The following is a 25,376-nucleotide window of genomic DNA, read 5'->3' as shown; positions in this document are numbered from 1 at the left end:
CAATTTTCTGGCACTAACAGTTCATCTCTGCAGCCGTCCACCCATTTCACTATGCAGCCAGACCTGATTATTTTGCTGTTGATATTTTTTCAAAGTAGAAAAGATCAAACATATAAAAATAGATGCAAAGAAGCAAGTCATTAAAAAGCAGGCCCCATGCCTTTGCAGCAGACATGGGATTCTTCTGGTATAAAACTGTGCTGCTGAGCACATTTTCACTGCCTGCCCTTCTTGGCCATGCACACCAGGCAGACGTGAGAGGATCCAGCTGAACCCCGTGACAGGGAGAAAAGAAACGTCAGGTGGATTTCAGCCAGAAGTGACTTTTGCATGGGGGACATTAAGAGACACTCTGTGTTCCTGACTTGGAGCCTGGCTACTTTTTATATTCCCCCAGTACTAAGCAGACAGACAACTCCTGAGTACAGAATCTCAACTCACGGGGATATAACCACTGATCTTAAACTTTGAGGCTTGTCTGTGTTGATGTGAAGGGACTTGGCATGGAGTTCATAGTTCCAGAGAGGCAATCCACAATGACATGGCCTGAAGCTATTGCTCTCTCCACCCCTAGCCTGGCAATTTCTGCTGACCTCTGAGGGAGCAAAACCCAGCCCAAGCCCATCAGTTCAGTGGAGAAAAGATTGTGTGTCCTGTCATGGATTTCCCAGCACTGATATGGAATAAAAAATATAGACTGGTTGTTGATGCCAATTTTCACTGCATGGGGACATATATGGAGGACAATAAGAGAAAAAAATGGCTCTTGATTATAAATGGTTCAATCTGAGATGTGCGAAGTGGCAGTATGGGTCTAAAGAAGCAAATTCACACTGCTGGGAAGAAAACCCACAGTACATGGGAAGCATGAACATGACCCTGTAAGGGAATGTTATCCTGATGCTAGGTGGTCTTTGCTGTGCAGTTGCAATGCAGCACTACGATGATAAAAGAAATCATTTTGTGACAGCATCCTCTGAAATTTACTTTATTATTTCCTGGTTATTGTACAGCCCTTCTCAAGGCAGACTGTGAGCATAGTCCAGTAGCTCAGATCTGCTCAGGGAGGTGGTCACTTGAAATAAGTGGGTAGAACAAGACACTCTTTTGTAGATCTCGGTTGAAGCAGTCAAGTCACTTTTGCCAGAGCCATGGGGTAAATAGGTGAGATTTTCTTTTTATTCCCAGTGGGAGGGTTGAACATAAGGCATTAGCATTCTATTTTGGTAGGATTTCTACTTTCATTATGACAATTATTTCAAGTTGCCAAGATTTGTTAACCTCTCTTTGCATCCATTTTTTGGGTGGGTGGTGGGTTAGTTTCGTTGGTTGGTTTATTTTTTTCTTTGAGGGGGAGATTTGTTTTTGTTGTTGTTGTTTGTTTTTGGGGGAGGGTGGAATGAAGGAAGAGGACAGGTTGCTTTTTTTTATTATTCCCCCGCCCACATGTCTAAGGTCTCTTTTCCAATAATGTTCTTAATGCAAGAAGTGGAAATGTTGCCCTGTACAACCTCTCTATAGAGTGCGAACATCAATCCTCTCTTATTAAGCTGAAGCTAAAATGCTCATAGACAAACTGTTCAAAAGAAGAAAGCATCTATGCTGTGGTGGAAAAGGTAAAATGCAGTAATTGTCCAAACCTTTCAAGGAAGAATATCTCAGTAGGGAAGGGAGGACCTTTTTCCTTTCTGTGGCAAATTGCCAGAAGACTCCAGGAAAGCTTACTTCACCAAGAGATATTTATTTTTAGGCACAAAATCACCTTTATCACCCTTCATTTCTGCAAATTTTTTCCAAATGCAGAGAGAAGCAAATACCTTTTGCCACCCAGCTTTGTGCACATGCTATCCCTCTCTAATGTTTCTGCTCTTTTTGAGTACTTTCTGAATCTGATTTATTTGCAGTCTCTGAAAGAAAAAAAAAAAAAAAGGCAATCCCTGTCATGTCTACGTGGGCAACGAGAACTAGAGCATGTGTAGACATGTAGGGTGGATTAATCTGATTAAATTCAGGCCTCTAAGTCTAAACTAGTCACCCAAAGCTCCTTTCTTACAGTAGACAGACATCTCATCGATATACAGTCAATGGAACCAGAGGTGCAATTTATCTCATTGCAAAGTAGATGCCCGAAGTAGGTCACATGAATCACACCCCTAAGAGCCTATTTCCCCCGTTGACTAAAGAGGGATCCTAGCACGACCAAACCATTTGTAGATACCTTTTTTTTTTTCCTGCTGTGCTGTACCCTTGTGACTTTGAGCCATTCTCTGTCTCTGTGGCTCCATTTCCTACACATAGCACTGAAATAATGGTTTCTTCCTTCCCCCTGTTCAGGATAATCTCTTGAACCAAGTGCTAGGAAATAAGGGATGAAGACATAAAAATATGGCCCAGAGAGTTGTTGATCTCTAGACTTTATGCACAACCTTCGCCCAGATAACAATAAACATGAAAGTCTGAAGGTTGGAGAGGTATCTGAACTTGGTCAGGAATAAGAAATGGGTTGACTGGGTATTTCGGTGGGGAAAATGCCTTTTTCCTTTCTCTGCCGTGAGATGTTTTAAATGACCTTTAGAAAAAATGCATCTGGGAACTCAAGCAAGACAGCATGAAAACAGAGCTGTGAAATGCACACCAGCCAGCTCAGGTCTAACCAGAAATCTTCCAAAGCAGAATCCAAAAGTCAGGCATGAGATTTTGATGCCTAGTGAAGATAACTTTTTAAAGCATAAGAAAGAAGACTGTTGCAGGCTGAACAAGTCAGCACTTCTCATGAATCCAGAAAGATGGTCTATATATTATTTAAACCATCCAATTTATTGAACAGCTCGAACAGGTTCTCTGTACAGCAGTCAGAGCTGATGAGGGCTCACAGAAAACTTTGCAAAGCATTCTGCTTTCTGCCAGTTCTTCAGCCGCAGGAAGTTTTGCTCCCTTGCCTGGATCATTTGCATGAAGAAAGGTCTTTGCTTCTGTCACCTCTTCCCTGCCTCAGAGCAGAACTTCTGGTGATAGCAACACAGTCACCTGTGCTGCTTCTGAAAGAGGTGTTGTAGAGCTTCATGGCCCTAGGCCAGCACCTTCAGATGCATTGATGACTCTACTGGCAACATCATAGCACAGGTGTATCAGAGAGAGCAGGAAAAGATGAACCTTTAATAACTTCTATTCTGAGATCTGTTGGAACTGGAATAGCAGGCTAGCTAGAAGGCAAGTGCTCCCCTCCACGTGTTTGAAGGGAGAATTTTGTTTTAAATCCTTAGCAGTACCTAGCCAGCAAACTGCCCGTCTGGGCATCAAAATGACGCATCAAAATGCATCAAAAGTCTGCCACAAAATGAGGTCGAAGTCCAGATGTTTCCAAATAAAACCCACACAGGCAGGGCTCTAAGAAGCTGCGAAACTCAGAAGTAAACCAAACTTTCTCACCCTTCAAATAGTCTTGGGTCTTAGCATTTCAGCCTATGCTTGGATAAAAATTTGCGTCTGTGGTTGAGGTACCTAAACAAGCTTTTCCTTCGTTAGTAGCAATCCTTTGCCTCTCCTGGATTTTCTCACATCTGAGTCACAAAGTGATGTGTTTATATTGGAAATGTGTGTGAGCATATCTTCCCTAACTAGCAGGGGACTGGAGAGAAACAGCTGAACAAGTACATGCTCGTACATGCACAGACACACACACAATGGACCTAACACAGCTAGTTATAAATCTAATAAACTGGCAAGCACTACGATCCTTATGCTGCCCATAAATAATTCACTGCCAAGATGCTTGTAGGAACAGCACCTTCTGGATAGTCCATGGGAAATTCTAACGGGTACCGAGCCCTGCTGACTCTAGTTATTAATCCTGTTTATTGCTGCAGTGCCAAAGGGCCAACACAGAATGAGCCCCCTTTGGGCTAAGAACTGTGTAAACACAGACTCTTGAGTTTAAAAGGACTTTGGGAGGAGAAATCACTGGTATAATGATGTTAGCCCAAGCCCCAGGACTGTCAAGATTCAAAATTTCTTTCCTCTCCAAGAAACAGCAATAGCTTTTAGGCAAAACTCTCTGCTTTATGTTAGAAATAGATGCAAGTTGCTGAGTCTGGAGTCTGACAGGCATGTGAATGTCTCCAGCTCTAAAGGATCTGGATGGGTTGTGCTACTTAGGGTGGTGTCTTTACAGCATAACTTACCCCACTGGGAGAAAGGGGCAGAGAAGAGGGGATATTTTGCCTCTTCCTTCTGGGAATGCTTCGTTTCAGAAATGTAATTACCTTGCCAAAATGTATGTGTTCTCCAAGGGAAGGACTGCTCTGCACTATAAATGTGCAGAAGTCCCAGACCTGGAGGCCTTCCCAGGTTTCTTCACCAAAGCATTTCTAGGGAAGTACAGGGACCAGTTTCTGTGCCCTCCCACACTCTGGGTATGTTTGCCAGAAAGAGCCAGGAAGGAAAACCAGGGGAGCAGGTAGTTTCTGTAGCAGTGGTGGTAGGTGAAACAAACCAGCCTTGTTTCAAGGGGTGGCTGAACGGCCATTAGACCATCACCAGCTTTGAGCAGTGGTCTAAAGGTAAGAATCTAAAATAAAATCCCATTGTCTTGTGAGCCAGCCTGTCCCTTTCCATTGTGATTTCTAAATATGCCTTGGTAGAAACCGAGTTTTCAAAGGATTGTTGTTGAAAACATTCACTTCAAGGGGTCCCTTTCGCTCCCCAGCAAAGAGCAGCGAGATAGGATTCAGCAGAGGCAGCTGTAATCTCCCCTCCACCACTCACTCTATTGCAGCTTAGAAATGGCATTTCAATTGCCTTAGCTGTAAAGAAGGGGAGAGCTACTGCTCTACAAAGCTCTCTGAGATCTACCAGTAAATGCTCCCAGTCAGCACTGATCGATATCATTGATTTTTTTTTTTTTAAATCCTGAATCACAGTCTTGATTTTTCCAGGGGCATAACTGAGGTGAGGTGGCTCTGTAGCTCCCTGAGCAAGGCCCCTTGCTGTAATTTCTACTGCCATGAAGCACAGAGTGGGTGTTTGGCCTCCTACCTGAACCACTCACATCATCATAGGCTACCAGATGAGTCCTGCTCATACTCCATCTGCAAAGCAACCTTTTTATGCTTTCCCCCTGCCCATTCGTAATGGAACAGACTGCTTGGGCTGGTTTTACAGCAGCTTTCAGAAAGTCAGTAATACTTCCAAGCTTAAGCATGGGGATTGAACGCCCTTGAGGAGACCCCCAGAATTCAGGGTTGGGAGCCTGTTTAGAAAGAAGTTTAATAGGGATGATGGTTCCTCACACAGCAACAGCAGCAGAGGAAAGTAGAGGTACTGGTACCAATGGGCAGGGGGCAGTCACAGGAGCTCTGGTGATCTCAACGTGATGAATAACTCCAGGCTGTGCCTTGAGTCTAATTCTGGGGACTGTGGCTGTGGACTGCAGCCACTGAGGTGAAATTCCCTGAAATTAGACATTTATACATATGTGTATAATACAATCTTGTAAGCCATAAAGCTAAAGTTGGTCCTACCTCTTCCAAGGTGCGTTTCCCAATAATGCTTTAAATGAAGTGTCTCAAATAAGGATTTAATTTAGACTCAATAAGGAGAGTTATTACTCTATAATGAAATAGAAAGTAGTTATTGCAAACACATTTAGTGAGGTTTAAAAGCCTCGTAATAGATATGTAGAAGCTGTGGCCTGGCTAGGAAAGTTCAGTGACTATCTTCTTAATCTTATACAGGTATTTTCTTTTTTGCTCAGTACACAATTACTATTTCATTAAATTTGTATTAAGCAGCAGCTATGGATGGGAAAACGCACCTCATTCTCCAGCATTGGCTGTTATTGCCACCCCTCCAAATGGTTACCAGTAGTGTCATTTGGAGTTAAATTCAGTGCTGCTGCCCCTTCCACAGCCTATTAAATGTACAAAATTGAAGTTGATGTGAGGAACTGGAGACCTGGTAGGATCAGGTTTGGGATGCAAGGTGCTGATTTTTCATAAGGTGCTTAGGAAAGATTTCTGACCTGAAATATGGTCTGAAGCAGCTTTGGTAAGGAGCTGATTTGCTTTGGACCAGGATAGGATTACCTGTGGGGTTGTGCTCAGCTTTGAAGATCCTGTGCACCCAAGAAAAATAGAAGTGGACTTGGTTTGGGTCAGGGAATCTCCCCCAGGACCAAGGGAGCAACAGTATTGGAGAGACGTGATTCCTTTCCCTGTGCTCAGCCACCCACCCCTGGGGCTCACCTTTGGTGCTCTCCCCTCTCTAAACAAAAATGCTGCTTCCAGAGCAGTTCTTGGGGAATCCTGCCTTAGTCTGCTCCTGTTATTTGTAGAAGTTTCTAACACAGAGCTGCTTTCCCCAGGACCTCCCTCCTGCCTGCTAAGCATTAACCACAGCGAGACCATCCTAACCCAGGGCAAAACGAGGAGCTCGGGCCTGAAGGCAGCGGGTGCAATAGCGGATGCAGGTAGAAAGCAGAATCAATGACTTTAAGGGGAGAACTACAATCACACCCCATGCTGTCACAAGAAAGCCATGCCCCAGCTAACAGAGGAAAGAATCACACTCTCTTTCCACTAGCCAATGACTTAAATTGATCTAATGCACGAAGTCATCCTAGCTAATCCTAATTTTATAGGGTCTAATGGCCATCGCTTAGCTGTGATCACACTTTACCCAGTGTGTGAAAGAGACACAGACTGAGTTAAGGTGGATGCGAAGGCAAGTGAGAGATTATCTGCTTTACAGCTGTAGAAAATGAGGCACAAAAGGGGGGGAATAAACCCACCCTGATTGAGTAAGGCAGTCCAGCAGCACATCACAAACTGCACGAACGGATCCTGAGCAATTACAGAGATCTCTGCTCTGTATTGGTTTTAAAGATTGCTCTCCCTGTAATCTGTCTTTTAGGACCTAAATGGCCTGTGACAAAAGGCTTCTGATTAAGCACTTCTTTTGCTTTGCTACACTTCAGGGTGAAACTGGTGCTCCTGAAAATAAAATAACTGAATAAAGATGAGAAGGAGAGCTGGCTGATTGCAAACTCCCAGTGCTGGAGGCTCTTCAACATCAGGTCCACATCAGTCCTGCCACTTCAGCATCCCACAGACCACTCTGAACATGTGTCTTCTCTCACCATTCTCCACCAAATATCCATGTATTGGGACTAATAAAACCCTGCCGGTGTTGTATACGTTGCACTCAAGGCACCCTCACAAGCTCATCCCAGCACAGCAAAGTTCCTTTCCAAAGCTCGCTGAAGTGAGAAGCATCAGAGCAAAATGGGGCATAAAGATTTCTTCGCTTTTGTCTGCTTACAGCATGGTTTCTGCTTAAAACAGCAGCCTAAACGATAGCAGTTTTCATTCAGAGAGAGCCTGGATTTAACTCCTGTTTAAATGCACAGGCTACAGTACATACAGCATCACCACGCACCACGCAAAACTCTTCACTTGACGCTTCACACACTTAAATTTTTTGCCTCTCAAGAGTCCTAGTGTCACACAGTCTAAATTAAAGATGTCATCCTTTTTTTTTTTTTTTTTAATAAAACAAGGACTGTCAGGGCTAATTATTGCTTCAAATTTATTGGAACTTTACCCACAATTCATTCTGTGTCAAATACAACATTCTACTCAACCAGAAACAAAACATTTCTTTTATGTTTTGAGAAGCATATTAAACATCTTTAAAGCACCTGAGTGTATTTCTAAACTTAGGTTATTTTTTTCTACTTTGAGAAAATTTTTTCAGGTATTCTAAAACTGAACCCATTCATCAGAGCACACAAAGCTGCAAAATTATTTGGCCGACCCATTCCTGCAATTCAACAGAAAATGTTCAGAGTGAATCCCTCCACCTTTACTATAAAATTTATATTAAATTAATTAAATTAATTCTGCACTATATTAAATTTATTTTTCTAGTGGAATTTTACAAAATTTAGAAGAGACCAAAATAAATTTCTTTAAAAATTACCCAATAATTAGCTTTATAGGAACATGGAGGCTGCAGGGGGAACAACCAAATTAAACGGACTGAAATCAACGCTAACAAACACAGCAATGTTTTCTCCACTTGGGGAAAGGGAAGATATAATCCAACAACACGGTGCACAGGGAGCCCATCATCTTTCCCTTTTAGCAAGCCCAGCAGTTGCTGTTACATCAGCGCAGACATGTTTTTCAGCCATTACACCTTGTACTGCTCCGCAGACATTTGGCCCTACAGGGCACACACAGCCTTAGCTTACAGCTCTGTTTTTGCTTTCCCATAGGACGGGCGAGACACTGCATTACACAAGTGTGGCACAAGGAAGCTGCATCTCTGCTGACCGATGTGGAAGAGGCTCACCAGGCACACGCGTGGCTGGTATGTGAGGAAATCCTCTTTATTCTGAGATGGCCATCATGCGCCAATAAGAGTGGGGAAGGTTTTTTTTTTTTTTTTGCACATGCCATCCAAACTGCATACAAAATAACACTGGCCAAGGTGGAAGACAACAAGCCCGTACGTCTCTCAGGACTGCTTCTGAGAAGGTTTTTTGGCAAATTGGCAGTGGAAAGGAAGCAGCAGAGGGAATTATGTCCCAGGACCCTCGTTCCCAGCATCAGGAACAAGCACTGGGGCCAGCGAGGAGGTAAATGTCACTGTGGTTTGTCGCAAGGAAGAATCAGGATAAAATGCTCAGCTTGCTGAGCAAAGGAAGCAAGCCAGCATGTCATACATAACAGAATTTAGTTATCTTTCTAACTCTGCCACTGAACAAACGAGTCCTGGTTCCCAGGTCACTGAGAGGGGGAAGCTGGGTTGCAGAGCATTGCTGGTGCAACATAGTCATATCATGATCCAGAGAAGAGGTATTTCACAGGCTGGGACAATCATTTCTCCTTCATTTTGGAGGGAAGTTTTCACAAGCCTTGGATTCATTAGCAGTTCAAACGTATGTCTGTTTTTCATGACTCCACCAGTTCTTATCCAGGGAGCCGAATGTGAGATTTCGCTACTAAAGTGGTCAGGGTCTGGACCATTTGTTTGTTCAACTGGCTCCTGAATTCATCAGCCATGCTGGGAGGCCAGAAGTATCCCATTTTGCAGCAGGCCAAGACCATGTAGATGATGGGCTAAATCCTGCTCTTGTTTTCTGTCTTTTGTATACACCCCAACAAGGAGTAGAAAAGCTCTTCAGGAGTAGCAGGCAAAAGCAGGGGAATATTTGGAAAAAATCCATGATTTTCAAGCTTGTACATTGCTGTTCTGAGGCAGAAAACAAGTGATGCTCCTCCTGGCCCCAGAGCCCTGAAGTGGTGAAAATGTCCCTACAGATATCAGAACTCTCTTCTTCAAGTCTCCAAGAGATATCAAACAGCTGTTTCATTCCTTAAAACAAAAGGGCAGTTGGTGCTCCTGACATGTTAGCCTATAGCTAGATGATTCCTTTCTTGTCTCCTTCCCATGCTTTCTCTTGCAATTCCATCGTCTAATTTTCAAGAGCACGTCCCGTGAACACAATTTTTCCCTTTGACCTCTGCCCCACCCCAGCCCCATCCCTCATTAGAAGCACAACAACATCCAAAGGAAGTGTCCCATGAACAGAAGTGGGAGACAGATGGAGTTTCTCATTTGGGGTGACAGGTTCTCTGGATAATGATTTGAATGAGGGAGATAAACAGCAGTAGGAAACCTGCAGGTTCAGTGGCTCAGGTCCTGTCCTGTCAGCCTTTGAACAAACGGCAAAAGATAGCCACAAAGTGACTGGGAAAAAAGTCAAATAATACAGGATGCATGCCTCATTGATAAACTCATTTCTCAAAACTTCAACAAGGTTGAATAAGGTGCGTGTAAACTTGATGTACCCACCATAAATGTTTCCAAAGCTTGTCATCCAGAAGGGCCCAGTAGACAGAAGAAGGAAAGTGGGATAATAATAATGAACTGAGTTGTCAAGTTGGGCCTGCAGAGCACATCTCATGATCCACCTTGTCCAAGGTGTCCAAGTCCCTCTTGCCCTGGGAAGCCGTAGCACAAATCTGTGGATGTTGCAGTCACCAGAGCCCCAGGCTGAGGCATCACAGCCCCCTGAGCCCAGCTCCCCTGCAGAAAACACCTGTGGAGGGCTGACTCCTCGCTCCTTCCAGCGCATAAATGCCTTCAGCCGCACCTCTGGGGAGAAATCAAACTGTCAGCAAAGTAAATTGCTTTTTGGATTGCTTCTTGTCCCAGTGTGAGAGCTTCACTTTAGGAGCTGTCGTGGGAAGGGATGGCACAGTTAGGTGAAAACCCCACATCCCAGAGGCGGCTCCAGGGGCTCAATATATTAATAAAACAATACCTTGAGGCTGAGGCAGGAGTGCAGGGCAGCCACTGCTTCTTCAGGAGACTAGTTTTGTGCTGGAGCGGTGGGAGAGAAAGACCTATTTTATACCTAGATAATAATAATAATAATAAAGGGAGACAAATAAATAAATAAATAAAGAGTGCTTGATAAATGCATTATTAGCTGTAGTGGGAGCAATTACAGGAAGAATGGGAAGTGACAGCTGCAGGCCCCAGATAGCCAAGGCACAAAAGGGGAGTTTTAGACAAATGTCCTCCAGATAATGGGTTTGCTTCTTGTCTAGTTTGGGGGAGGGAGCTGGCAGATATGGGAGGCATTAACAGGCTGTGCCACATGTAGGGAACAGAGATGCTGCCGTACCAACTCTCTGCAGGCATAATTTAGCTTTTTTTTTTTTCCCCAGTGCATCTGACTTCATATTTGTTTAAAGCAATGTGTCTTCCACTGTCTTCACCCTCTCTGCAGTGAGCTATTCCCATAATGAGAGGGAAAAGAGGGCCCTGGAGTTAACTGCTTTATAAGTTTGTCCATTTTCAGGACTGGAAGCTTAGCTAATAAGATTGTGGGGTGACCTCTGGAAATGGGGTCACAGCCTGTGAGAGAATCTGGGCTGGGCTGCAGTGGAAAGTTGATGTCAGTAACCCCACAGAGACAATCTAGAGACTGCTATCTGGAGGAAGAGGTGCCTTCTTCCAGATATCTCTGGAAGGCTAAGACACAGAGACAATGCAGCTCAATGGGAATCATTCTGCTCTAGACCTTGGACCAAATATCTGGGCCACGGTAGCAGTGAGCTCACTAAACAAGTTCTTGCCTCCCTGCTGCTCCCACTAAGGATGGAAAAAGCAAACCAAATCACTGCCACTGTTTTCTGCTGGCCAGCTCTATCCAGTGCCCGTGAGTCTGAGATTCAGAGTCCTACCTTTTGCCCTTTCCCTGTGAGGCACACACCTTTTGTTGCTTTAACCCACAGTGCTTTTCCGGTCACACAATAATGAAAGAATTCTGCCATTTCAGGAGCATTGGAAAGCACAGGTGATGGAAGGCAGAGGGAGCGTGACTCCCTGTACAGCAATGTGCTCCACAATAACAGCACGAGAACCAGCTGCAATTTGGTGGGGGTGGTGACACAGAGGTCAGACAAGCTGTATTGTAATTTGCGTCCAGGAAAATGCAACCAGACATGACCAGGCAACAAAGGATCACTCTTCCAGTTATTACGAACAAGGAGCATGCAGCGGGAAATCATAGAGGCCTCTCTACAAGACCCCTGTGCCTTCAGCTTAGCTCCGTCTCAGCCTAATTACGTGGCCTTGTTTGCATTAGTTATTGTCTATGGGATCTCCCATGTCCCCTTCTCGCTGAGTGTCACTCAGAGCCATTAACACAAATTGCACAACCATACTAGGGATTCCCCTAGGGCACACATAAACTTTCCACACCAAATACGATCAGTCCAGCCTGGGGCAACACCCAGGAGGGGAGATTTCAGCTTAAATGGTTAGAAGTTGGAAAAGTTGTAAGTAACAGAAAGTGGGGGTCTAATAATAGGAAGTGTTAGGCAGCCTTAATAGAAAGCACATTACCAGGCTTGTGCTCTGCATATAATGTATCTTCTCCAAGTTAATTGCTCATCAGTTCAGTACATAAACAAAGACTGATGCTGTGACTGTGCAAGCGGCAGGGCTCATTCCCCAGTGAGCTTCTCGCTGCTAAAAGAAAGGCTCACTCCAAACACCACGTCCTACCTGCCCACAATAGCAGAGCGCCGGGGAGAACAGCTGCCTACAAACCCAGGAGGTCCTCCTGGACCTGAGGAGCTGGGGCTCTGTCACCCTGTGAAGGCTGCTCTCTGTCCTGCTGCTGACAAACATGTCCAGCTGAAATAAGGTTACTGCAATGCCTCCTCATCTTAAATGCATTCCCTTCCTCACCCCCAAGAAGGCTTACAGGTAGCTTTTTGTTTAACTTCAGCTCCTGCCTGGTGTTCTCAAACCCTGCCAGCTTTGTTTTTCCAAAACTAGGTACCTATAGGCACTGGGACAGAAGTACTGACCCTCTTAGTGCTGAGTTATGTGAGCAAGGAGGCAGCTGAGGGCAGGGAGCTTCGCAGGGTTTGGATGTGCCCAGGGGACTGGGAGCAAACTCAGCAGCATCTCTGCCTATGTGTAGGAATATGCATAGGTCTAAAGCTGGAGGTCTGACAGGCTCTGAGGCATGAGCAGCCAGTAGGTGGGATGGGTATTGGTTGGAGGGTGATCCAACGGGGCTGTGAGGGGATCTTAGGAGTTACTGACAAAAGCAGGAACCTGATGTTTACCAGCCACAGACAGCAAGGTCATGACTTTGCAACTAGCCTCAATGGGTCTCACAGTTTGCACCAAGCCTGTGGTCACCACATAGCACTAAAGCCTGAATTTGGATGGCTTGGTAAACATCATATTAGCATCCCAGTCTGTCCCTACTGGAACAGAGCTCCTTAACGCTTGGCTTGGAAACACTTTCTGAAGCAGCTTTAAGGTTTATCCACTAGAAATGTCTGAAATCTGGGATTCCCAATTGCATGAATGGCTGGTCTCACCTGGAATCATACGGCAGGAGGCGTAATGAAGTGCTGGTCTCTAGCAGCAAATAGGTCTAGACAGATCACCAGGCTGCTTCTAAACAGCGGAGAACGAATGGCCAGAGGTGAAAATTGTCTGCTCTCGGGAGTCCGCTGTTTGCAATCATCTCAGTGCCCAAGAAGGTAGCATAAGTTATCCCATGGCAAAAGATATTCTAATTTGCCTTTGGCTCAGCCTGCAAGACTGTAATCAGTGCTGCTAATCTTTAATAAAAGGGGTTCACAGGAGCCTTTGTTTATAATGACATGGTGGGTGATAGCTCTTTCTTGTTATAATCCCCTCTCAGAAAGCATCTGATGGGGAAAATGTCTCCCCTGACAGTTTGCTTAAATTTTCATTTGCCAAAACGCTGAATAAACTTCTTGTTTGTCTAATGGAACTAGAAAGAATTGTGACACTTTTATTGTTTGTTTACTTCCTCACTAGGGCACCAGCTAAATTGAAGATGTCATCACACAGCACTGAGAATCAAGCTTCTTAATTTAACTGATTGGTTTGCAAACAAGGGTCTCCAAAGCACCACTGAGCCACACAGGCTTTGCAGTGACCACAGACTGAAAAACATCAATGAACTACAGGCAGGAGAAGCAATGCAATAGGGAGGTAATCCCAGAAAAGCTGCTGCTTTTACAAGGTATTGCACAGAAGCACTGGTCAAACGGCGTCTGTAAAAGCGGCAGAGAAAAGACAAAGAGTGCAATACATTTTCCTATAAATCCTACATAATTAGCAGCTGCTACTGGATTAATGCTAGCACTAATTCTGAAAGGGGAGGGGGGGTGATTTCTTGCCTGAATTCCCTCTATTATTCACTCTTTTTATTCCCTTACAACCAGGAGGAGAGTTACTCTGGCTTTACACCACACCAAGTGAGGATGGACTGCAGCATTCAGGATGCAGACAGAGGAGCAGTCCTCCATGGATCGGTGAGATTTTCAGACAGATCAAATGTTGAGCTTCAGGTAATTGGCAGAGATCCTTTAATGTCTGAGTTTAACACTCACCTACTAGAAGAGAACACAATTAGGCAATGAGATGTGGAAGAGTCTGAAGTGCCAGGTATAATAATTCAGCTGTAGTAGGCTGTTCAGCAGAAAGCTGAAGGCTGAGAGCTGTCAATTACACCAGGGGTGAATTAATACAACCAAATTCATGCACTGAAGCATCTTATTATTGCTATGATCACATTTTATTATGAAGCAGTTTGGGTGAGGTTATTTTTTTTTAATTTATTTATCTATGTTAATTTTGTACAGAGGCAAATAAGTTATGAGTTGGGAATTGTATTAATTTCACTGCTTGGAAATATTTTAATAGCCGATTAGGTTGCTTGTTAGTTGTGTTCTTTCTTTCTTTCTTTCTTTCTTTCTTTCTTTCTTTCTTTCTTTCTTTCTTTCTTTCTTTCTTCTCATTATGAAATTAGTGTTATGTACAACAAGCACCATGGGGTAGCAAAGCATAACCCCTCTTGGTCCCCATCCTACACAAAATTTACTAGTAACCCTCCAAATTCAACTTCCACACCAACATTTCCTTACCTCCCCCATGTGCATTTGAAGGGCTGGCCTCTCTAGGGCAAACAGAAAAGGATTTCATAGTCCAGAGGGAGATCTCCCCATTCTCCCCAAGACAAATAAACTGCATTACTGAAAGCACGAGGAAGCTCAGCAATCAGAATTTAGGATCCAGGAAAACTGTGACTTGGACACATCCAGCAAATAATGTCACATACAGAAGGCATGGCTGCGCTGCACCATCCCAGCCTGCTGCAAGCAGTGCAGCTCTTGGGGAACCAGGCAGGCTGGGGGGAACCACGCAGTTAAGGGAAGGCACTCAAGTGTCTTCTGTTTCTAGGGTAAGGTATCTAACCTGGCTGAAAGTCAACAATATTTAAAGACCAGCTGCCCTGAGATGATACCGAGAAAGGCTTTCCCGTTCCAAGAAAGAGAGATATCTGGGTATTTGCCACTTTTACAACTTGGATTGAAAGTCTCAGGCAGTCTGGAGACATTAATTAGTTATTTATATTGAGAGAACAGGGCTCTAAGGTTTTCCTCCTCCACTTGCATAGCACGGGCGAGGTAAGATTCGTGGTCTCACCCCTGCTAGACACCCACCCATGCAAGAGCACCTGGCGCTGGAGCAGCAGGGCGTTCGCCTCGAGAGCCTGGGCACAGCCAAGGAGGGGAAGACTGGCTGAGGACAGCTGGGATACGGCAGATAAAAGTCTCATGCATGGGTAGCCCAAATCTAAATGAAAACACGCTGGATTTACATGGGATTTGGGTAGAACTGGTTTGGGGACAGGCAGAGGGCAGGAAGATGGGATGTGGGCAGATCTAGGCAAGGCAGGAGGTAGGGAAGAGCAGGAGGGAAAAGCATTTAAGTGCCCCAAAGTGAGAGAAAAGGCCACTCCATTGCCTTGGCCACCAATATTTCTGCAAAAGCTCAGCGAATCCAGCTGCTAACATCGGAAGCTCAGAAACTTGGAGGAATCCTACAGTAACATTTTTCTTTGGCTTAATTACTGAAATAGACAAATTGGAAATTGGCCCATCATGAAGATAAATAGCAATAAAAAAAAAAATGCAGTTGAGAAAACTGTTCCTTCTAAATTATAATTAACCACCCACCGGCAGCTACCTGGCAGAGGTGAGAGGGGAGGCTGCGAGCAGCCCCTCGGCTCGGCCGGCAGCGCTTCCCGTGATGCTCCTCGTTACTGCACCTCCGGGGCACTTAATGCCCCATTTTGCTTTCAGTGCAATTATAAAAGGCCACTTACATTTGCCACCCCCCTTCTTTGTCTCCCCACCCCAAGATCTCTAATAGTCTAAATTATCAGCAAATTGCCTATTTGATAAGGGCAAGCCATTTTGCATTGAGAGCTGAACTATTTCCCACTTCTGGGGGATAATATTAGGCAAATAACAAGCATCATTCTTTTGACATGTACAATTATTTGCCAAGTGTATGTTTGAATAGCCTGCTCCTTTGTGTGACAGGGTCCGTTCCCCATTAGCATACTTGACAGATGAATATGCTGGGTCCTTGTGGAAAACCTGGCAGTAACCATGGTGATTGGGAGACAATGTTTTGAGTGAGGGATGTATTATCAATTTCAACTGGAAGTAAAAAAGTGTATCGCTAACGAGCTGATCTGCAATCCAGGAGAAATACATTGTTCCCAGGTAATTAAGCCAATCTTGGTACCAGTTTTAAACTCACATAAATTAGAGGCAGAGGTATCTACCTATTTTGTTGTTTCTCTTTCCCGATGGAGGTTTTTCTCCTTGATTTTTAATTAAAGTTCTCCGTGAAAGAACTGAAATGTGATTTTCTTTGTGCTAAGAAGTTCTGGGGGCAAAGTGGATAGCCAGGACAGTCCCTGTCTTTGGGTGTATTAGGGAGGGGTGAGCAGCTGGCCTTGCTAAACAAGGCTCCCAGGACAGTCTCTCTCTTGTCCGCCACCTTTTGGGTTACCCTGGCTTTATTCTGAGCTTTCTTTTTGGAACTGTGGAAGGAGATGTTGCCCTTGTATCACTCCAGAGAAAGCAGGCAGCTAAGCAGTGGCTGTGGACATCTCTTCTGACCTTGCTGAACCTTGCCTTTGATGTCCAGGCTCTGCTAGCTCCTGGGCATGTCACGGCTGTCCCCACTGAGAGGAAGGTGCTGCCCGAGTCCAGAAGAGCCTCACTGATTGCCTCCACTGGCTGCTCCCTGAACAAAATGATGCCCCTCCTGCAACCAGTGGGGCAAACCCCAATCTTGCAGGGCCAAGGAGAGAGGAAAGAAGAGAGGAGAGCATTTCTATTTGCTGAGCGCAGAGCAGAGGGGGAATGCCTCTTGTCCCCACTTTGGGAAGGTGATTTCACGTCCAGAGGAGCTCTGATGTTTGCACTGGGTCCCAGCCCCTCCTGTGTGCACAGATTTCCTGGTCAGGGTCCTGTGGGAAGAGGCAGACAGATATCACCACCCACTCAGGGCTACCTGGTGCATCGAAAGAGACAGCTCTGGATGCAGCACAGAATCCATCACAGGCAGGAGAGATGTCCTTACGCCTTCATTTGATTAGAGAGGCTGCTCACATGCCTTTCCCCCTTGGGAAAGACAGACTAAATAACCTCTGCATAGCAATGCTTTGCCTCAAATCTTGCCCATTTAAATCTATACAGAATAGGTGAACAGCATCTCCATTTTGTCCTGGTAGTTATTTTTCATCAGCTCTGCCTGGGGATAGATGGACACAAAACCCAGGCAGGGAGCAACAAGACCGGTGTTTTCCTCACGCTCTGCTAAGAGAACCAAGCGACCTGTTTGAAACCCCTGCCCAGTTCCCACGTGGACCCCTTGAATCTCTGTAACACATAACCTCACTTTACTGAAAAAAGGTAGATTACAGAAACAAGGTTACTATTAGCAGTATGATTAGCAACATATTCTCTACAGTCCTTCATTAGCAGGAATGTCCCTGCCTTTTTAGACTCAAATTTGCCCTCATTTTCCACACACCTGGTGCTCTCTTGCTTTTACTATTGTAAAATATTGACATGGAAAAAGCTGAATCAGGTACCTGAGGTCAGAGAAGGTGATTTGCACTGGAGTAATGAATCCTACTGCCTCCCAGAGCTCCCTTTCTTGCTTTTTCCTTGTTCCTGGTTCTTTTTCAGGCAAATGTTTGATTTATTTTTTTTTCCCCCACCCCCAGCCTCTGTTCCCCCCACTCTCCCTGTTTTGGACTTTGGCAGGTTGAGAGCTACAATTAGAGCCAGTGTTTATGGTGCTGGCCATATGGCTCACGATGCAAAACAGCAGCTGCATGGGAATCTCGAGAGGAGCCCTCCCCAAGGTCACGGCGCGCAAGGGAGCGCGTGCCCACCCAGGTGGGACACAGGAGCCTGCCACCACTTGATCTATGACCACGCATGTACCGATCGAGCACCTCTGATGCAAACTAATGCCAGAGCAGCTGTGGAGCACTGATTGTGTTGCAAAGACGGATGCTTAGCAGAGCATCGGGGACACGGAAACATCAGGGGTTTCTTCCTCCTTCCAGAGACCCGCTGCAAGTTCCTGAAATTAGGAGGGAGATGGGCTGAAGTCACCTAGGACCTTACAGTGCCTTAAAAGTAAGCTCTAGGTCAGCACTGGGATGAAGGTTTCCCTTTTACTGGAGGGTCTTCTAGAGGGAATTTATCTGGGTACCACTCATGGAGAGCCACATGAGATGGGGGCTCTCATGGCAGCAAGCATCTTGCTGTCCCAAATCGGGGCACTTTCTGCCCATTCTGTTTCTGCTGTGACCCTCCCCTTTCTGTCCCAAAGATACGTGACAACATGACCACCACTGTGGCCCCTTGTCTGATTGATAGTCTCAGCTGTGTCATCCACAAACACAAGGTAAGAAATCCCATTACTGCAATCACAAATGCATTACACCCATATCTAAAGAGCAGAGATTCATTCCAGATTAGGTAGATTATTTTTTCTTAAGGAGGGACAGTGTTTAAATCACAAATTTGCTATAGAAATAGCTCTGTAAAAAGCAGCCTGAACAACTTCTGCACCCAGCTGTCTTTCAGAAAACCTAGCACCAAGCTAGCCAAGCTGGGATTTCCTTTGGCTCTCTTGTGACATTACCAGATATGCTTTTAAAGATGTCACATTCATAAAAGAGCAAGTGTGTGACCTGACTGAAGCAGGCATTTCCCAGGTTGTTTATCACCCTCCAATAAATGAATGAGAGCATTTGATGCTTACAGGCTCTAACCAGCCCAGAAGGGCACTCCCTGGGACTGCACCAGCTGCCCTGCTCTTCCCAGAGAGCAGAAAAGTACATGTCCCAGAGTCTGACACACGGGCCAGTGAGCTGCTCATCATTGTGCAGGAAGCCAGCTAGCTCTCCGTATTGCATCACAGAGCCCATCTCAGAAATGCATCCATTGCTGCACTTCCAGGATGTCCCCATTTAACAGTGTGGCAACACCATACAGCAGTGTGGGGACTGAGGAAGGCTGCTTGCCTGTGTGAAACCACTGAAAGAAGTTAGTCCAATGCTACTCTTTCTGCAGGGCACAGCCTCCCAGCCCTTGCCAGTCTGACCAGATCCTGAGGCTTTAAATCTCACCCAAAAAATTTCAGGCAAGATCTTGTCTGCCTGTGTTAAGGACTGCCCCCTAAAACTAAATCTGTATGTGAAGGTGTTGTAGAGGTTTCCCTGCTGACCACTCCAATCCCAAAGCTGTTATCTATAGTACCATATTCAGTCTCCATATGGTGCTCACAAAGAGTAAAAGAAATGTGTAGAGGATGGTACATACACAATGTCTCATAATATTATGCAAAAGGTTTTATCAATGGGTCTTCAGAAGACTAAAACAGATGAAAGGAGGCTGAATCTGCAATAATTAAAGTAAGTAATAGAAATGTTAGGTGAGAGAGCAGGGAGGAAGGAAATAATATTTTGCATTACCTTGTGATGCCCCAATGTCCAGTCACAAAAATAAACAAATAAAACTAGTTCTGGATGGTGGCTAAAAGTGAAGAGAAAGGCAGAGGAGCTGGTGGGGCAGAGGTCTTTTTTGGGATCAGACATTCTCTCTCATGTAGACAGAATGCTTAAACAGGGGACATCTTCCTTTGAGTCTTTAACAACCCCTAATTTAGGTTTTACACTATGTATTGCTATGTACATGGCTGCAGAGAGCAATTGAAACCATCTTAATGAGGTACTTGGACTCCTTATATAGCCCATGAAGAGAGCTGGTGACTGACAAACAGCTGAGAAAGCCTGGGAGCTATCAGAGCTGCTCTGTAGAAAACACAAAGCACAGCATAGCATGAACTTTTTCCCTTCAGGCAGGAAATAATTGCCTGCCTTCCCAAACCAGGGCACTTCTGTGCCTATGTGTCAGTGGATAGAGAAGTTCTGGGCTAAGCGAAGCAGAAAATAGGAATTAAACATCTCCAAGGTTTGTCAGCGTAAGGATGGAGGCTTTCTGGATTGCTCCCTGGGGTACAAACACCCCTCACACTTTGCTGGCCAACCTCACCCATAGCTGGCTCTGCGACAGTTTGTTAGTGAGAAAACCCAAATCAGGTAGTGAATTCAAGGTCTTGGGGCCAGAATTGCTTGGGACCTCACTGTTACTTGCATCCCCCTGCTCTGAGAGTGACAAACTGGGAGGTGAGGGGAAGAAACGACCAACCTGATTTCCAACTGTGATAACTGTACCTGGTCAAGGTGCCAACCTGGCTGTGTCCCACAGTGGAGATGCCATTTTGGACCTTTCCACGTGTCCCCCTACGAGGCAGGGGCCAAGTACTGCCCAGGTCTGCAAGGCACTCAGCCAGAGTCACGTCCCATCCCACAACACAGCCTTTTCTGGGCTGCAGCAGCTAACTGTTTCCAGAGAGCTCCAGAGTGAGTGTTACTATTAGACATAGACCTACAGACACATTAAAACGTAATGAAGTGTCTTAATCACCCTTTACAAGCTAAATTTATCACAGGGAACCCTATAAAATGAAAGTGAAAGAGCAATTCCGCAACCACCCTTACCCAAGACAGATAGAGAGATATTATTTGTTGTTAATGAATGGCAAATTCATTGCTGTCTCATCCCCATGAATGAAATATGTGGGGATGCAGAGAGAGGGCTCCGGGCTGCACAGAGGACATTTTGCAATCAGCTCACGGCACCTATTTAAACTGCCTGGAAGCTCGGTTACGCTGATGCTCTAATGCCCAGACGCAGGCGTGCCTGCCTCAAAATCCTCTGCTAACCTGGGGCTCAGCAGCTTCCTGGCCCCTCCGGACTTGATTGCCTCAATCAGCAGGATTTTCCTTCACAGAGCCTGGGGGTAGAGCGCGATGATTTCTGCAGCTTCCTTAATGAAGCCAAGACATCTCAGCCTAAGTGATATCTTCCCCTGTATAATTAAGTGTTTGGCAGAGGCTAACTATCTGGGGTAAGTACCCCAGGTACACAGTGCCTGCAGTACCAGGGGTACTGTGGTAGGAAGCACTGCAATGCTGCTGTCCCCAAGTGGGTACATCCCCACCAGCCTCTGGCCTTTCTTCTCCTTGCTCCTCTCCCCAGCAGGATCTCTCAAACCCCAGCAAAGCCCAGCCCAGCCTTCAATGCTGCCCTGAAGAGCTCAGGTGTGATGATCAGGCCGAGAGGCTGTGGATGGCCCAAACCCCACCGGGCCTAGTCATAGGCCTTAGCTCCGCTCAGCACAAGGCCAACAGCCTCTGTCCTCCGAGCGTGCCCTGGCTGTGCTGTTTTCCTGTGGCCTTAATGACAGCGAGGCCTTGTGTTGTGAATGCAGATAAACCCCCAGGCCAGGCAGAAGGACTTTTGCTCAGATCCACCTGAAGCCTCCAAGGGCTTTGGGGCTGGGGGAGCACCCAGATATCTCTCAACCTGAGCTAAAGCCCTGCCACCGATTCTCACCAAAGGCACATCCTTCCCTGCTCCTGGAGCCCTTGCAGCACTCAGACCCATCGTGTTACACCACAGCTTGCCCTGCACAAGGCCAGGCATGCCTGATCAGCTCCAGTGAGACACCAGAGAGCAGTCAATCCTGCCTCCATTCATACCAACATCCCTGCCTCCGCAGCACCCGGCCTTTCCCCAAGAACTGCCGTGCTTGGCCATGAACCACAGCCCAGGGCAGACTGATACGTGCTTCTCTACACACAGGGGGAGTAAGTTTAAATAATCTGCTTTAAGTCAAGATCCACCAATCTTGCAGTCTCCACTTCCCATCTTGTGTGCGCCCTTTCTGCGTGCCCTTCTACCTCTTTGGTCACAAACTTAAACTGATGTGCTCTAAAGTACAAGATCTCTTCTCTTTGTCTGCTCTAGCCCTGGCCAATGCAAAGGTGAGCTGTTCTTCACAGGGCTAATTTCTACACAAAGCAGCGGGGGCAGGATGCACTCTCAAAAGGTAAGTGTTTTAGGACTGTTCCAATGGGCATTTTAGGAAGCCTCAAAGCACAGCTGGAAAGGTCCAGCTCCCTGCTTTACTACTGATTCACTGCAGGAGCATGGATAAATAAATCATTTCACCTCTTTCTGCCCCCATATAAAAAGAACTGATGATGCCTTTCCTTTGACAAGCACCGTGAGATCTCAGGGTAAAACACACTCAGAGTTTTATTAATTCTTCTTTGGGGATCTTGTTATTAGGACCATCCGTGTGGTCATGCACCTTTGAAGTAAATATCAGCAGGAAATAGAAAAAGAGAGCTCCCTACCATCCAGGGATCAGACAGTCCCATCGATTGCAAACACACAGCCTCATTTAAATGAGTGGGTGCTGTGCACACACAGCAGCTGGGATGTTCTGCTCCCAGCACAGCTCAGCTGTATGTCCTGAACAACCTCTTGGGCTCACGTCCAATCAAAGTGACAGTGTGGGAAAAAATCCTTCTTTCTACATTTGCAGTTCTGCCATCATCAAAAGGCATAGCATGACCTTCCTGCCAGCAGACACTGGCTAAGCAGTGTGTTTTCCTTGAGGGTCTCATATATCGTCCTCTTCCGAAACATGGCCGCGGCAGGTAACTGTTTGTTAGGCTGTGTGCTGTGCACCTACTGGAAGATTGTACAAATACAGCATCTTCGTGTCCTTGAAGAGCCTATAAATAAATAGGCTCTTACCTTGACTGCAGGCTGCAGCGTTAGTCAACACTCAAGCAGTTCATTTGTAAATTTGTACACAATAGAATCCAAGACACTTGAAAAAGCAGCAGAATGTACCTTTTTTGTGTGCGAGTGGATTTAGTGCTTGAGCAAACTGCCAGACTAATAGGCGAGGAGACCGAGGGTTCATATTTATCCACAGCGACACGGCTTAGGCAGCCGTGGTGTTCATGCTCCCTCCTTTCCCATCCCAACAATGCCTCCAGAGCCTCACAGGGGGATGGAGGGACCTGGGCAGCCCCCTCCACTCAGAAGCTGGTTATATTGCAACATGACTATGTCCACCCCTGGGACACAATTCTTCACTGGGCCTTGCAACCTGAGGAATGGCAGGACCAGGTCTCCTCCCACCCCGTGTCCCCTTCCTACCTCCCTTCTTCAGCTTGGCTTCTGAACGGAAAAGCTTACTGTCTGTCTTGTCAGTTCTTGGTACTCAGCAGACCTGAAAAGCAGGTCCAAGGCAGTGCATGGGAGCTGGATGTCAAAACGCAACATTTCTCTGCTGATTGCTTGCTTTTTATGCATCGTGGTTATAATCTTTTTTTTTTTCCTAGCTCTTATTAGCCTTATAGTTGAATGACAATTTAATCTTCATCAACTGTCTTCACTCTACCATTTCAGTAATTTATATAATCTATGGTCTTTCCACTTTGAGTTATTTAATTTTATAAAGGATTTTGGAAAGATGTTTGTCCGGCGTGACGTACCTTGTTATCCTGCAATGTATTGCTCTGCTGCGATTTCTGGCAGTCTTGTTGTACAGGAAGGCAAGGGACAAACAAAGAAAGGCCTTTCCCTTGTCATCCATGTGAAGCAAGCCCAGACGGATTGGTCTTGTGTAGTGAACTATCGTCTCTCGACTCAGCTTCACTGTGTGGGATCCTGTGTTATTGCTGAGGACCAGGGACAGGCTCTGCGCAGATGCCTCTGAAGGAAGAATTAAAAACCATCACACGCTTAGTGAGGCTAAATGAGTATTCAAATTGGCTAATAAAAAAGTAATGAGGAATGCCTGCAGCCCTGAGCCACCTAAAGAAAATCAACAAATGCCAGCTACAATGCAAACACTTTCCACGGTAGGCAGTGGGGATTTCAAAACAAGGCAGGGGAGGGCTTGTGGGGACTACAGAGGGAAACGACAGCAGCTGCTGGAGGAAGCACAGGGGAAAATCATGAGGGAAATTTTCATTGAAGGCAAAGACACAGCCGCTCTAGGGAGCTCCCAGACAAAACAGGGCACACAGCCAGACTGCTGCCCCATCCTCCCCGGGGCAGCTCCAGGAGGAAAACCTCACCTGGGTATTGTACAGTCTCCTTGAGAATTGAGCAACATCCTGCCAAGGACGTCTTCAGGTTGGGGTTCAGGTTCTTGCACGTCACCCCCAGGCTGCTGGGGGGATGCTGTGCCACTGTGCATGGTTTCACGAAGCATAGGGACATGCTCCCACTGCATCACTGTGATCCCATAGCATGGCACAGTTCAGGATGCTTCTGCTGGGGCTCACCTGCCCTAGAAATCAGGGGATTCAGCCCACATGAGGCTCCCTTCCAGGGAACGACTCTCCCCACATCTCAGACTTCATCTCTGGTTCTACCTATCTCCTTCCATAGGTGGTGAGAGCTTCAATTCCGCATTGGATGGTGAAATAAATAAAGCTGGTGAAATGTGTGTTACTCCAGGGAAAACACCACTGTGCGCAGCGCTGGAATAGTCTGCTGAGCCTCCACCTCCCTCGGCCATCCCGGTGGGATGAAGGAGAGGAGGAGGCAATGGCAGATAGGTGTCTCTCAGGAGTGCGTGAAGAGAACTATATTAGTGATTGTGAAACGCTGAGGTACCCCAGGGACCTTATAAGTATCTATGACAAGACAGAAAGAATAATTAGCTCGACAGCTGTGGGTACCGATCACGAGCATTTTTAACAGTATCCTGTCATGTTTTGGTCTATTACTACAGTCCAATGAGGTGTGATGCCATTTTTCTTGCTGATGGCTTCCCTTCCAGGAAGCATTGAGGTGCACATACCTTTCAGTAGGTATCTTGAGGGCCCATGGCACATTCTGTCCCTCATTTAAAACTCAAGGCACCTTTTAAAAAATGACAAGCCAAAGAACTTGAGCCTAACAGACCGGTGGGAATAAAGACTGACTCTGCGGGTGCCACAGTGTTAGAGTGTAAATGAGCTCAGAAGCAGGCCAAGCAAGCTTTAAAATGCATACTTAAGTGGGTAACGAGATTTCCTGGCCTTCCAGGCTCAAAATCTTTCCCTCAGCAGGTTCTCTTACGTTATTTATCTCTTCTGCACAAGAACAGTGGCTTAGCAGAGCGGCTGAACTTCAGAATGTGAAAGAACAAGGGTGAAAAAGTTGAAAAATGTGTCAGCTCCAGAGTCCCCAGAGATCAAACTGGGGTGAAAGTTGCCAGACTTGTGCTTGCATGTTCCCTACACACCTCTATAACACCCTCCAGAACAATAACCTCCTCCTCACCAGAAACTTCGAGAGCCGGTAAAGGAGAGACAAGCAACATTGACTTTTGTAACACAGACAGGAATGACAAAAATTAAAAAATAAATAAATAAATAAAAAGGAGTATGAAATAAGAAAATCCTGGAGGAGAGCCAGGGAGTGTGTCTTCCAGAAATATATAATCTGTAATTGGACTAATTCTGATGTATTTATGTCTCCAATTCTTTGTTTCCCTGT

At 45.8% G+C, this 25,376-nt stretch overlaps 1 protein-coding gene and 1 long non-coding RNA gene across 51 annotated transcripts in view; one reads left to right on the top strand and one right to left on the bottom strand.

Moving 5' to 3' along the window:
* Positions 1 to 25,338, top strand: part of LOC310880114 (uncharacterized protein) — a 70,805-nt gene extending 45,467 nt beyond the window's left edge. For 2 of the 50 annotated variants that reach the window (XR_014571438.1, XR_014571404.1), the window contains 7 exons: positions 8,276 to 8,370; positions 13,387 to 13,594; positions 13,797 to 13,922; positions 17,666 to 18,086; positions 18,283 to 18,357; positions 21,831 to 23,746; positions 24,282 to 25,338. Coding sequence is in view for 6 of the 50 variants with exons in the window: in XM_083795453.1 (XP_083651579.1) it covers positions 6,362 to 6,466; positions 8,276 to 8,370; positions 13,797 to 13,922; positions 15,032 to 15,160 (455 nt within the window). In the remaining 44 variants the exon portion in view is untranslated. The other 48 variants (XR_014571436.1, XR_014571437.1, XR_014571423.1 and 45 more) reach the window with 48 other exon arrangements.
* LOC310880115 overlaps positions 23,468 to 25,376 on the bottom strand; it is a 61,763-nt gene continuing 59,854 nt past the window's right edge. The window contains exon 10 of the long non-coding RNA XR_014571443.1: positions 23,468 to 23,597. This is a non-coding gene — a long non-coding RNA (uncharacterized lncRNA). The remainder of the gene's footprint in view (positions 23,598 to 25,376) is intronic.

The sequence above is a fragment of the Anser anser genome (genome assembly GCF_964211835.1).
Source record: "Anser anser genome assembly, chromosome: 12".
NCBI lineage: Eukaryota > Metazoa > Chordata > Aves > Anseriformes > Anatidae > Anser > Anser anser.
Note: the sequence above shows the minus strand (reverse complement) of the source record. Positions and strands in the feature narration are given on the sequence as shown.